The sequence below is a fragment of the Peromyscus californicus genome, unplaced genomic scaffold (genome assembly GCF_007827085.1).
Source record: "Peromyscus californicus insignis strain IS unplaced genomic scaffold, ASM782708v3 Scaffold_22__1_contigs__length_63687245, whole genome shotgun sequence".
Taxonomy (NCBI): Eukaryota; Metazoa; Chordata; class Mammalia; order Rodentia; family Cricetidae; genus Peromyscus; species Peromyscus californicus.
Genome location: NW_026294525.1, coordinates 39,162,798 through 39,177,035, shown reverse-complemented (window position 1 = coordinate 39,177,035; position 14,238 = coordinate 39,162,798). Strand labels below are relative to the sequence as shown.

The 14,238-nt window shown below is 35.0% G+C and overlaps 1 protein-coding gene across 4 annotated transcripts in view; it reads left to right on the top strand.

The window, feature by feature from the left end:
- Nkain2 (sodium/potassium transporting ATPase interacting 2) overlaps positions 1-14,238 on the top strand; it is a 1,070,529-nt gene that overhangs the window by 548,022 nt on the left and 508,269 nt on the right. For all 4 annotated transcript variants that reach the window (XM_052751299.1, XM_052751298.1, XM_052751297.1 and 1 more), the window contains exon 3: positions 6,772-6,852. In XM_052751299.1, the coding sequence (XP_052607259.1) occupies positions 6,772-6,852 (81 nt within the window). The remainder of the gene's footprint in view (positions 1-6,771; positions 6,853-14,238) is intronic.

Below are 14,238 nucleotides of genomic sequence, written 5' to 3'. Positions count from 1 at the left end.
GTTTGGTTGGTTGGTTGGGTTTTGTTTTTGTTTGTTTGTTTGTTTGTTTGTTTGTTTGGGGGGGTTGTTTTGGTTTTTTTTTGAGACAGGGTTTCTCTCTGTAGCCCTGGCTGTCCTGGAACTCTCTTTGTAGACCAGGCTGGCCTCAAACTCACAGAGATCCTCCTTCCTGCCTCTGCTTCCCCAGTGCTAAAATTAAAGGCATGTGACCCCACGTTCAGCATAGCATTAGATTCTTAAGAGACTTTGAATGATAATCTTACCAGAGACTTCATCCCTGGGAGCATTATAATTTATAATGATAGTATATTTTGTGAAGCGGTTTCTTATAAAAGAGAAAGTTTTACAGCAGGAGTTAGGTATAACAGGATTTGGAGATTTTCATTGTAATGCAGACTTCTCTTGGCGTGAAATAATCAGGAACTGAAACATAAATGGATTGTTTTGGCTACTTTTGCTCCTTATCGTAACAACAGGCAAGGAAGTGATGACAGTATCTCAACAGGTCAGGAGATGCAGCCCTTAGCGATGAGGACTTTAACCTAGGACACCGCGAGCCTTGAGCAATTCATCAGCGTGTCCAAAGCATGCTGAGCAGAAATGTTTGTTTTTGGAAGCAGATGTTTCAATCTATCTTTCAAACATCTTCCCTTCTCTTATAAACACCTACTTGCTAATGATTCCAACCTCCCCATGTTTCGCTTTAAGGAATTGTTTTAAGGAAGTTCATCCGAGCTGATGCATCATTACGTTTATGTTAGCAGCATGGTCTCAGTGATGTTAGCTGCTGATACTACTTTTGTAGCCTAAGAAAAATATTCAAACCAGAAAACATCCCTGCAGATTGCATATCAATAATTGATAATATTGCAATAGGAAGTAGAAGTCAGGTCGGTAGACAAATTGGGTCATATCCTGTAATGCTTCTCCGACACATCGGTGGAAGGCCCAAGCATCCAGCTGGTGGTTAATGAATGTGAAGTGATTCATGACCAGTTTCTTTACTAATAAATCACTTATGATATATCATGACAATCGAGTACCTTTGTCTTTCTCTTTATATAATAATAATAATAATGCTAAACAATTTTTCTAAATTGGGCAATATTTAAGAAAATTAAACATGAAATTAGCATGGCAGACAAATTATAAACTTAAATCTCTATTTCAAATAATGCTTGCCTCTTCCTTTTAATATCATAAAATAAAGTCAATTTTCCTGATGTTAATTTTATGGAAATTTTTAGCAAGAACTATGAGAAAATGTATCTGTCTTAAGTTCTTTTGTTCTCCCTTAGTTTTTCAAAATGAGAGTGCTTTGGGAAAACAATGCTCTATTTTATAGTTTCAGACAGTTTATAAAGTTCATTTTATCTTAATAAAAATTGTAAAGTTACATGTGTAACTTGGCATGTAAAGCTGTCTAACTATGTTCAAATTGCATGCTTTGTCTTGCTGAATCTATGAGACACCTTAAAAATCTAAAGGTTAATTCTAGGCGTTTATATTCTAAATGAGAGGAATTGGCAGCACCATTTAGATGTGATTGATATTTTTTTCCAAATAAAAAATGTATTACCATTTAATCCTTGCGTAACCTAATCTCAATTCCAACATAATATACAACTGTGTATCAGGCCAGTTGGTTGGCTCCGGTGGTAAAGATGGTTGCCAAAAAACCTGATGACACAGGACGCTATAGTCAAGAGGGAAAGGAAGCCCCCAAAAGTTGTCATCTGACCTTCACAGTTTGTCCTGGCACGTGTGTCCCTGTGCATATGTGTGCATGTGCATGCATGTACACACACACACACACACACACACACACACACACACACACACACACACACATGCAGAGCACAAATATATCTGATTTGCCTACAATGAGTAAGAGCCTTAACTACTTTTTACTTTATGTAGGTAATTTGATTTTGTTGTTCTAGCCACAAGACAGCAGGGAAATCATGATGAATCATTAGTTCATTTATAGCTAACAGTTTTCAACATTTTGGTAAGATTCAGATTGCATTAGTTTCTCAAATGGTTTATTGGGTGCTTCAGGCATCAGTTCTTGAAAAGTGAATTTCATCAAGAAGTGGGATTTGTCTCTTATCACAGATAATAGATCAAAGCTTTTAAGCTTTTATCTGAGAGGTTAAAATATAAGACTTTTCACAGGAAAAATGAGACTGAAGCAAGATTCATTTTACTGAAGAAAACCACAAGTGAGGTGATACCTAGCCAGTGCAACTCTCTGTCATCTTGTTAGGGTAGTTCTCCCAGGCAGAATGTCATTTCCAATTACATCCAAGGTGAGCAATGGTCAACTATTGCCAATCCACTCACTGTAGCAAGTGGAAAGAAGTTAGTACAGACCCTTATAATTTCTATTACATGAACAAGTTGAAGAACAGACTTAGCAATAGAGTATATTGGCAAAAAAAAAAAATCACTGCCAGACAATTTATAAGGAAATGCAAATACCTTCATCAATACTCAGGCAACTACTAACATCCAACGGGAAGATATTTGGTCCAGAAAAATACTTCCATTAGCTATTAAAAACGAAATATTATTACAGAAAGGAATAATAAAAAAATGAAGAAAGCAATGATGATATAAAAGAAAGTTAAATGAAAGATAATTAATGCATCAAGATAAATGGAATAAAGTTAGTAAAACCCCTATTTAGCATAATGAAATGATTACCAGGATTACTATGAGTACACTCAAGTTTTTTCCCTCTGTTTGTTCAAGGGCCCAGAGCACTAAAAGTGATGACTTTCTTCTATAAGCTTGTAATATCTAGTATTTTATGGGGCCACCTGACTCGTAGTAAGGTATACAAAGAAACAAAAGTAATTCAAAGAAACACAAAGATGAAAGAGGAACATGTGCTTCTGTGCTACCCTTGGAAAAGGTGGACCTGCAGAATCTTTACCATAAATACTATGAAAAGAAACCCATAGAATCAGATATAGAATGTGATTCATAAATGTATGATATAGTAATAAAAGATGAAAAAATATTGTCTTAATTTAAAAATGTAACTGTTTCCTTCAAAATGCGATGTACATATCAATTTTGGAATTTAAGTAAAAGGACAAAAAAGAAGAACACCTTTAAGTTAGAGATAATCATATTATCTTAAGAAAATAATTCTTGGTTGCAAAAGCAGCTGGATAGAATGACGTGTTAGATACATGAGTGGAGTGTGTTTTACGGAGTCTGGTATGATAAACTTTTGGTGTCACTGCTGTCTTATTTTGACAAAGTGCAATGCACTAATGTATGTATTATAATAAAGTGGCAATAGCTATCGAACACTCAAGTTATGAATGCTTTGAAGCACTCCATCACCTAGCCTCATAGAAGCCCTCTGAGTTACCAATTATTAATAAACAGTTGTAGAATCTGAACCTCAATGATACCATATAGCTGGAATATCTGTAGAGTTCCTAACTGGTAGATGCAGATGATATGTACAATGTTCTTAATTTCTATGTAATGTATTTTTATGGGGTGTCTGATCTTAGCCATCCTCCCATAATATTGTTTAATTTTGTTTATTAAACCAAAAAATTTCAGCTCAAGTTTTAACCAAACTGAATACAATTTATATATACATGTAAGTAATTAAGTATAATTTGGGAAATACTATATTAGTCTCAAAGAGGAGAAAACTGTTATTTATATATTCACTGTGTTGTTGGATAAACTAGTATGACAAGTACCTGTGGAGATATATGTAATATTTCTACCACTTGATAAATTTTATATATAATTTCAGGTTTGTAATAGAAAACTAACAGCATCAGGCTGGAGAAATGGGTTAGTGGTTAAAAGCATTGAGTGTTCTTTCAGAGAATCCAGGTTTGATTTCTAGCATGCAGATGGGAGCTCACAACCATTTGTAACTACAGTTCCAGAGAATCTTATGCCCTCTTCTGGCCTCTCTCCAGCATCATGCACTCAAGAGTTGCATAGACCCATGCAGGCAAAACATACAAATAAAATAAAGTAAAATAAAATGAAAATTACATTTTCAACAGAAAACCACTGCACTGACATTTTCTGTCTTTATTTATCTGTTTACTTTTTAAGTTTTGAGGATTGAGCTCAGTGCTCCCACAAGCAAGGTTCTACTTCTTAGCTTTATCCTCCATCTAGCATTAACATTCTTTAGTGCCTGCCAATGACAAATTTCAGGAACGTTTGAGTCATGTGATGAAAAGCATTTCATGCACTCCTCCCAAATATTTTGCTAACCTCCTAATCTGTCATTTCATAAGTAAGATCTACTCAGCTTTCCATCCATCATTAAAAGGCAAAGAAATGTGTTAATGGGACCAAAGGAAAACATGAATTTACTTTTCCTACCCTTTTCTCTTTATTTTGATTTTAAAAAGTTAACTAAATGATTGCAAACTGTAGGTACATTTTTTTTCTTCATCATGTTATCAATATGGACCCAGAACTTCATTGTATTTCTGAAACTAAAATCCAAATCTATACATCAAATAAATGCAAGACCCCAGACTCTTAGGAACCACCATAGGTGAAATACTTCAGGACATTGAAATGAACAAGATTTTGTTTGTTTGTTTGTTTGTTTGTATGTTTCAAATTACAGGAAAGCAAAGCAAAGCTAGAATGTGTCAGATACAATGAAAATGCTTCTGCAGAGAATAGGAAGCAACTGCAGTGAAAAGGCGATCTGTGGAATATTTGAAATCTAAATACCTAACAAGAAAGTGATAAAAAACATACTCAAAGTAATTGATAATAAACCCCCATTTAGTTTAAAAATAAGCTGAGCTAGCTAAATACACACACTGATCAAACTCAAATGTTTCATGGGATCCCTGTTCAACAGATCAAGATCATCTTCTTCCGCAATTACTCAGTGTATGAATCTCATCATCAGTTCTCAGCCCACACTCTAGGTACCATCTCAAATATCTTTATTCTTGGACCATTTGATTTGGCCTTCGTCACTCTATGGTGCACAGAACAACAGCCCTGTACAGCAGATGGTACAACTGAACATCTTTAAAATGCTGTGTAATCATCATTTACTGTTACCCAACAATTTCATGACTCCTCAAATCACAGAATGATCACAGTATGCCTGCACAAACGATGTCCATGAGTAGAGTCGGCATTCTGCAACTGAAAATAGTATTTTCTCTCAGTTTCTTATCATTCACTCCCTGAATTAAAAATAATATTTTTCTGAATGTCTGTTATATCCAAGGTATTGAGTTAGGAGCTTAGGGAGATGGACATACACAGAAGAATATATTCCCTAAATGCATTATTGTTTGAACATTAGGCATTTATGTATAAGTAATTAAAGATACTATTAGGGGTGAAATGAATACAGCAACATCAGCTAAAACTCTATGAAAAGCTCAGCCAGCTGTAACTGCGTGTCTGTCAGCAAGTGTTATTTTAGGTGACCTTTGAAGAAAAGTAAAATATTGATGGATGTGAAGAGTAATGTGTAGAGAAAAGAAAAAAAAATCAATGATGAAGGAATTATACGGTAAAAGACCCTGAGAAGAAAAATGTACTTTAAATCCACAGAACAGAAAGTCAACAGTGTGTTTGGAGTCCAGGATGTCTACAGAGATGAGCTCAAATAAGTGACTTAAAAGACAGCATGGTTCAAAACCATGGAGGTTCTTGACTTGTGACATAGAGATATGAAACTCATCAAAGAGATGGAAGCCATGGGTTTATTTAGCAGAAAGTAACATAATACCCCGTGATTTCAATTGACAAAGCAAAACCCACGCCTGCCATTTTCTTGTTGATATCACCATTCCAATCGTTCCTCACATTTTAACTTATGTCTGACAGTCAGTTTCACTCATTTCTTAGAGAGGAAGCGTCCCCTCCTTTTTAAAAAAAAAAAAAGATTTCACATCTTCCTTCTTTGTCTTCACATTACACATAATTTGATCATTTCCTATGTGATATTCATCCTTTTAAAAATCATCTCCTTTATTTGACATGAGTTTGTGGGTAATTAATTTTGGTCTTTGTTATCTGCAGTGTTTTTCTAGGATATTGACTTCTAGGTGTTTAAAATAATTTGTTTGACTGGATGATCAAAACTGTGACTTGTTAAGCAAATTCCTTGCTACTGCAGAATATACACTAAGCAGGCAACAGAATAAAGTTCTGGATAATTGCTAGATGATTACTGTTATGTCATGGGGTTTGTGAGAGGATAATATAAGAAGATGAGCAAAGAAGTAAAACACAAAAGAAAAAAAAAAAACCTGACTACATGGGACATGGACGTGAGGACCATTGTGTTGGGAATAACCTTAGCAATTTGAAGTAAGTTTGCATATTCACTATAAAAATGACTTTACTAAACAAAAATGTTTTCTTTTTACATATTTAGTGTGTCTATGGGAGCATCCAATTATCTCCATGTCTGTAAACTAAAAACCCATTATATAGAAAGAGGGAAGCTGTTATTTCTTCTGCCTTAAAAACCAAAAAAAAAGATCCTTCGGTATTTTATGAGCTCTGAGACCATAAAAGGTTGTAAGAAATCAACATTATATATACATATACATATATATATATATATATGTGTGTGTGTGTGTGTGTGTGTGTGTTCTTTAGATGTAAGCAACATCCAGTATTTTCACCTAATCTTTTGATTTGAATTTCAGAAGTGCAAGATCTATTTGCCCTCTGACTCAGCTAATTCCAAATTAATTCTGCTCTTCTTCCTTTGCTTTTTCACAGTATGCTGTCTGGCTAGTCCTCTGGGTGACGTGGAACGTGTTTGTTATCTGCTTCTATTTGGAGGCGGGGGATCTCTCAAAGGTAATTTGCCATCTGATTTGCCTGGGTCATCACTCCTGCATTAATGAATTTCTTCATAAGTTAGTCCAAGTCTCTCCTAGCTCTTGTCTTCTCAATGCAGTGGGTGAAGGTGAGATAAAGGGCGTCTCACTTTTATCTCGGTGTTTCTGTCATCGCAAAGATACAATTTGTGCTTTTTAGCTAAATTAACATGAGATGTATAGCATAACACTACTCATGTACTATGCCTTAATACATGAGAGAATTCTAATGCCAAATAGTATATTTTTCAGAGACAACTGTCTTTAAGATTTTTTTTGAAGGCACTTCATTTCCTTATATTCAGCAATGTTTTCCTGGTTGAACTTAAATCAGAATACAATAATTTAGACAATCCATAAACTGTTATCAGAAGGCAATAATTTATTATAAAAATGAACAAAAAATAATACATTATTCTAACGTAGTCTAGGAGATGTAAAACTCTTGGTGTTTTCATTGTGATTTCTTTTTTTAGTGTGTTGGGGCACTGATGTAATTTTAACATGAATTTTCATTGACCATTGAAATGATGTAGTCTGCAGACCTCTAAATCCACCAATGTTCTGTTGTAGCACTGTTGCAGCAAATCAGTCAGTAAGGGAATCCATCCACTTAAGTAAACCTTGACTCTGGAGAGAATTACCAACTTCTTTTTGCTAATGTTGGAAGACAGAAGATGTGAAATATTCTTTTGCTATCACTATCACATTAGTAAGAATGTCTGAAATATACTGACATCTTAAAAAACCCAGGACTCAGAAGAAGAAAAGTCTCTAGACAACACTTCCCCATATCTACATATCTGGTCAAGATCGAGAAATAGGGGCTGATAATATATAGGTAGGTGTTTGACGAAACATTTAGCATTCTTAATAGTGTTCGCTTATCATTTAATCTGTGCTATGGATTTATGTTGAGTAGAAATCATTTTGATTTATTTTGGTTCAATGAAAAAAGATGGAGATAAAATAAGAGCATGACCTTATGGGATGAGGGAGAATCTAGGGATATATTCAATGATCAGATTTGGGACTAGTTCCTTACAGTCAGCCTGGATAATGACCATTCTGATTTGTACAGAGAGTCATTCTGTATACTGTGGCAGCAGACAACCCATTTGGGAAGGAGCTGTGACCAATGGAAAAAAATTGTTCTGGCTTCTCTACAAGAAACACAGATGAAATCGCTGCTTAAAAGGCAGCACGCCTTCCCAGGGACGTGAATTAATCCCCATTTATATATCTCTGCTGTTCTGTAATCCACTTTCTTCAAAGACATTCCACATTAGAATGGCATTTAACAATAGTCTCAATTTTACAAAAATCACCTTAAAATTGTAAGTCAAGTGTCAGGAGTATAGACAGTGCAATGATTCAGCAAACCGGAGTTTGTTTAACATAAAAACACAGAGAATGAGAGCTAAGTCAAGCTGAGTGCACAGATGTTCTCTGGAGGTAGCAAACTTTCCATGTGTATCTGCTGAGACAGAATAGAGATGAGGATCTCGTGGTTTTGAACAAGATCATTAAACAATTGTGAGGGCGCATCCTAAAACCCTGAAGCCCAAGCAAGCTGCAAGCTGAAGACTGAGAAATCTTATTCTCACAGGCATGTGATGATTGTCCATCATCAGCAATGAAGCAGTTAACAGCATTTTCTTGTACACCAAGGCTTTCGAATACATGAAAACTTAATCATCTCCTTTTAACAAATAATCTCAAATAAAAACCATAAAGGACTAAGTTCTATAGTTATCTGTTCTGGGTTTTCTTTCCTGCTCAGAGGATTTGAGAAAGGTGTGATTGTTGCAGCATCTAATTCTTTAGTTGTTGTAAGTAGCTCACGCTTTGTGGGGAGTACAATGCTAGTAGGAAGCACTGGTGACTGAAAATGTACAGATTCATGAAATAGCATTAATGGCTCTGTTGAGACTGCTTCCAGTAGCCCGATTATAGCAGATGAACCATTGTCATTTTCAACCCTCTAAAAAGTAAGACATTGTGTATCACATCTGAAGCTTCCATTACTTGAATCTCAGGAATAAATACAGGAAATAGAATAAGAGAAGGCATTCAGTGAGATGTACATAATGAGACAGGTGTGTCTTTTTCCATAAAATATGAAAATAAGTATTCATTTACAACAAATATAGGCAAGACATGATAAAACAAAGTTAAATTTTAGTTACTGATGTAGAGATCAAAATTTGGATTCTCCTTTCTATAGTTCTTTTCAGTTTCTTTTTCTAAGCAAACAATTTTCCATGTGGTTATGAACTACGTACAACCATGAATGAACTCAGTGTCTACAATCAGTAATTATTTGATTACAATAATATAGTATGTGAGACTAAGCTCTTCGATCTTTGGTTGTCTTTGTATAAATAGTTATATGGTTATTGCTATGAAAATCCAGCACTATTACCAAAATTTAAATGAGTATGTTAGAAATAGAGGAATGGGGGGTGTGTGTTGGGAAAGGAAGGCTGGAGGGGCAGGAAGAGGGAAGAGAGGGGTATCTGTGGTTGGTATGTAAAATGAATTAAAAAAATCCTTAATAAAAAAAAAGAAATTGTGCCCTCTCTTTCCTTTCTGTTCCTTCCTTCTGTCTGTCCTCTCTCTCCCTCTCTCTCTCTCTCTCTCCCCCTCTCCCAATAAAGCTCTAAAAAGGTTAAAAAAAAGAAATTGTATCTGTAAAGAACTCACAAAAGATAAAATTAGTTTCATTTTTATCAAATAGAGAAAATGCTTTTTGATTTTCTGTTAAGTTGACATATAATATGAACATATAATATCATAGCAACAAAACACCCATACCACAGTAACAATTTCTACATTATTTATATTAGTAGCTAACATGATAGTGTTTAAACTAAATATCATCAAGTATCATATAATGTGTTATTCCTTGAATTGGTATTTTAATAGATGAAATGTTTGGAAACCAAGAAGAAATAGATTTTCAATTTATTGTATTTAGTAACTTTGTTTGAAGTTGCCTTTGAACACTAAATGTGAAGTGAACCCTTGTGTTAGGAGTTTTGAGAAGTCTTCATATGTAATCTTCTTATTTCATTAAATTATACTAGGTAATTATGATCCTCTTATCATTTTTAGATAGAAATGAAAACCCATCCTATCCATCAACTAAGTTGAATTATTCCAAAAAGATGAAAGATACATCATTTAGTCTTTAGTAATCTTTAGATTCAAAGTACATAACTGAACAAAAACACATGTATTATAGTGATTTATTTATTAATTTCTTCACCTGGGATGAGAAAATAAGTTTTCATAGTAACATACTAAAAAAAAAAACTTATTGGTCTACTCAAATGCTGAAAAAATGAAATTGTTAGATTTGAAAAATTGTAAGATGCCCCAGTGGAAGCTGGGTGTCACCACGTCTTCTGAAAGGGCTGTTTTGAGGTGTCCATTCATGCTTCTTTTGAGGAGAATCACTAGTCAATGGTGATCATGTTTTACAGGAATAAAACACTAAACTTATAAAGAAGGCAGACAGGGGGATTACTTTATACCCAGGACAGAACAATTTATTTTTCCTTAAGCCCATAAGACTAAGGTCACAGGTATATATCTGTCAGATTTCACTAGACATTAGAAATTTACCTAGTGAAACCTAGACAATAGTACTTAATTATATTTAATGGTGTGTGTGATTTAGAAGTGTATGGGAGCTACTTCTAGAAAGCTTCCACATTTTAGTGCCTTTCATAGTTGTTTCTAGGATCTAGATGTAATTTATTATTAAATGTTGCCATCTGAAGGAGCCAGATAATACATTCAATTCAAGCTTTGGGGATAAAAGTGTTCTCTTCTATAAGAAGAAGAAAGAAGATTAAAAAACCTTCCGTACACTGTAAGCTAAAAGGAACAAATCCTTAAAAACAGAAATGAATGGTAGTCAGAATAATAGACTATTACAACAATTGCAGTTTGACTTTTTCCATAACAAAAATTATTCATTTAGTGATATTCCAATGTTTGTACATATTTATAATCGATGCAATCAATGTTTATATCAAATTTGTCTTCTATGACCTTGGATATAAAAATGAAAGATGGGACATATGCTATAGTCATTTTACTTACATTGTTCTTCAAAAACTAATATTTGTTTTTAAGTGAGACAAGATTGTACACACCTATAACCCCAGCTACTAGAGAGGCAATCAGAACAATGTCAGGTTCAAGACTTGCCTAGCCTGTATGGGCAAATAAATGTGATGCTGCCTAAATATAAGAATAGTAAAATGAGACAAGGATGTAGCTACACAGTAGAGTGCTTACTTAGCAAGCTAGAGAACCTGGGTTCAATACTTGCTGTCATAAAGAAAAAGGCTAATGTTGTTAAATATAAACAGGAAAGTATATTGGATCCATATGGTTTTGTTTTTTTTTTTTTAGGTTTTACTTTCCTTGATGTATTAGTTACTTTTCTGTTGCTGAGATAAAACACCATGAGCAAGGCAACTTGTAGAACAAAGGGTTTGTTTGAGTTTAAGACTCCAGATAAGAGCCCATCATGGCAGGTGGGCATGCATCAGGCAGAGGCCCAGGGACTGGAGCAGGAAGCAGAGAGATAGAAGTGGAAGTCCACAACATGTGTAGTTTTAAAGTCTGCTGATGTACTTCTTCCAACAAGCCTGCACTTCCCTAACCTTCCAAAGAGTGCCACCTTTGGATCCCAACTGACCAAATGCCAAGAACTGTGGCAGACATTTCTCAGCACTGCTACAACTAATCTAATTAGAAAAAAAATAATTTTTCAGGCATATTTTGCTTTAGGAAATATAAAATTGTCTTCTGATAGTAATTATTAACTATGTTGTAGTTCTTTTTTAACACTGGAAATGAACCATCCTATGATTTGCATACTTTGGTATTTATTAAATTCTGCTGATTATTTTCTTATTTGTTCAATTATCATTTCTTTGGTTTTTTTCTGCTTCCTTGTAATACCATTTAAGTGGGAAATGGAGTCATTGAACCTTTTTATTTCTCTGTCAACATTATTTTACTTGAAAAATGTTATTTTTCTATCATAATTTAAGTGATCATCTCTAAACATATGTCAACCAGATTTTTATCTTCAGGATTGATCTTGTTGCTAAGTTCAAGTCTCACATCCCTAGCTTCTTCTGGGAGACATGCTTATTATATTGTCACCTTACATTTAATGTTCAAAAGGTTCACCACCACCTCTGAAGCATCCAATATCCAATACTCACTTATTAAAGAAGAAAAAACTTGTAAAATGCAAAATTCTTTTCAAAATATACTTGAAAAAGAAACAGGATTTTTAAAGTAATTAACAAGTCTTTTATACTGATTATGAGATGGAACAAGAAACATTTTTTCATTATTTTATGTTTAGATATCTATATATATATCTATATCTATATGTATATACAGGCATACATCCATTTAGAGAGAGAGAGAGATGGAGGAGGGAGGGAGGGATAAAGGACTTGGCTAGAACCATGCATGTGTGTGCTTGTGTGTGTATATGTGTGTTTGTATGGCTATAAATACCATATATAGGTACATATGCTCATGTATTTGTACTTTTAGCCATCACTCTATATATAATTAGTATGTATAAATGTATATGTGTGTTGTGTGAATACATGAGTATATACCAAAAGTTAATACCAGATTCTGTTGATTGAATGAGTATTTTAGGAAGGTATAATATAAAGGTATTAACTGACTTTTAAAAGCTATGTTCTCTAACATAGAGAGCAACTTTGCCGATTGCTTGTTTTACTTCCCACATCATATCGATTTTGCTGAGTTCTCTGCTTCTGCGTTAGGATGGGGTGTCCTCCAGTGTTCGGTGACCTATGTCACTTCGTCCTGAACCACTACCGACAGGACCTTCAGGGTCCAAATTCCCAGTCAGACTGTTCACAACACTGCTCTTCCTTTGTCACGCCACTCAAAACGCTTCCACAGTCCGGTACCCTATTTGCATCTATACAAGAGCACCCCCGCCCCACCCCCAGGCTCCTACCTATGAATTTATAATAAACCTCTCTCTAAAACTCAAAAAAAAAAGCTATGTTCTCTGGATGGGAAACGAGACTATGAGTTCAGACTTTGAACCTGTAAAAACCATTTAAGGGAATTTATAAATAGGCATATCTTTCAAGGACACAGATTCAAATATTTGAAAAGTTTTGCTATTAGGGAAATGGTGAGTTCTGTGTTCATGGCTAAAATGAAGAGACTGTTAAACTGGTAAAACAATTATGACAGTCTTGATAAATGAGTTTGAAAATAAGAGAGAAATTCTACAGAATATTTTTATGTTGAAGATTATTTGGAGAATGAGCAAGAGATAACCAGATACAGACTAAACATTAATGTGGCTAAAGTCCATGTTCAATTAAGTACAGTCTTTGAAGGTGTTTAGCTGTTGAAGGAATGTTTTATCAAAGAATTTTTTTTACTTATGATGTTCTTCAAATTATAACAGGTTCATTAAAATGTCATCCTATTGTAAGTTATGTAGTGTTTGTGCTTCAGTCAAGAAATGAAAAATGACAGGTCTAAGTAAAGGTGGAACTTTGAGATAAATGTTGCCTGTGAGGTTATCTCTTGAATATTTGAGGTTACTGAAAGAAATTTATAAAAAAGTAGAAAATGTCATCTTTGGAAACAACTATACCCAAAAGCAGAAACAAAAACTATAGTTTTGTTGCCAGATAAAGTGATGTTTAAGGCAAGAAACAGTAACATTGAAGGAGGAATGGCATAATGATAATAAGAATACTGATCAACATAGTGCAAATCAGTAATGTCTATGTCAAGTACTTGTTATGATCAGGGCTCAAAGAGCTATACATAAGAGGACACAGAAAGATTGTAAGAGCCAGAGGGGGTGTGTAGTGGGGAGCCATTCCAGCTTTGATCTGGAAGTTCCATCCCGCATTGAGGCTTCGGTAACTGTCACGCCTACAAGGCGGGGCCAAGAGAGGACCCTGAAGACTGGAGATCCAGATGCGCAGTCTCTCTTGCTTCCTGGACCCTGGACGCTGGAGGTAGACCAAGCAGAGTTCTCCAGGGAACACCGCAGGACTGTGCCACACCTTTCCCTTCACTTGTAAGTTACCCCACAAAATAAACCTCCCTTTTAACTATGTGGAGTGGCCTTAATAATTTCACCAATAGGGATGGAAGGCTCCAAGGAAACAGAGTCTTCTAGACACAACAGAACTGATGCACCTATGAACTCCAAGCAACTGTAGCAGCATGCGCAAGACCTGCACAATTTCAAACCAGATGGGGTCCCAGTGTTGGGGTGGGGAGGGACGACACAATGTCCCTTCCTCCCTAACCA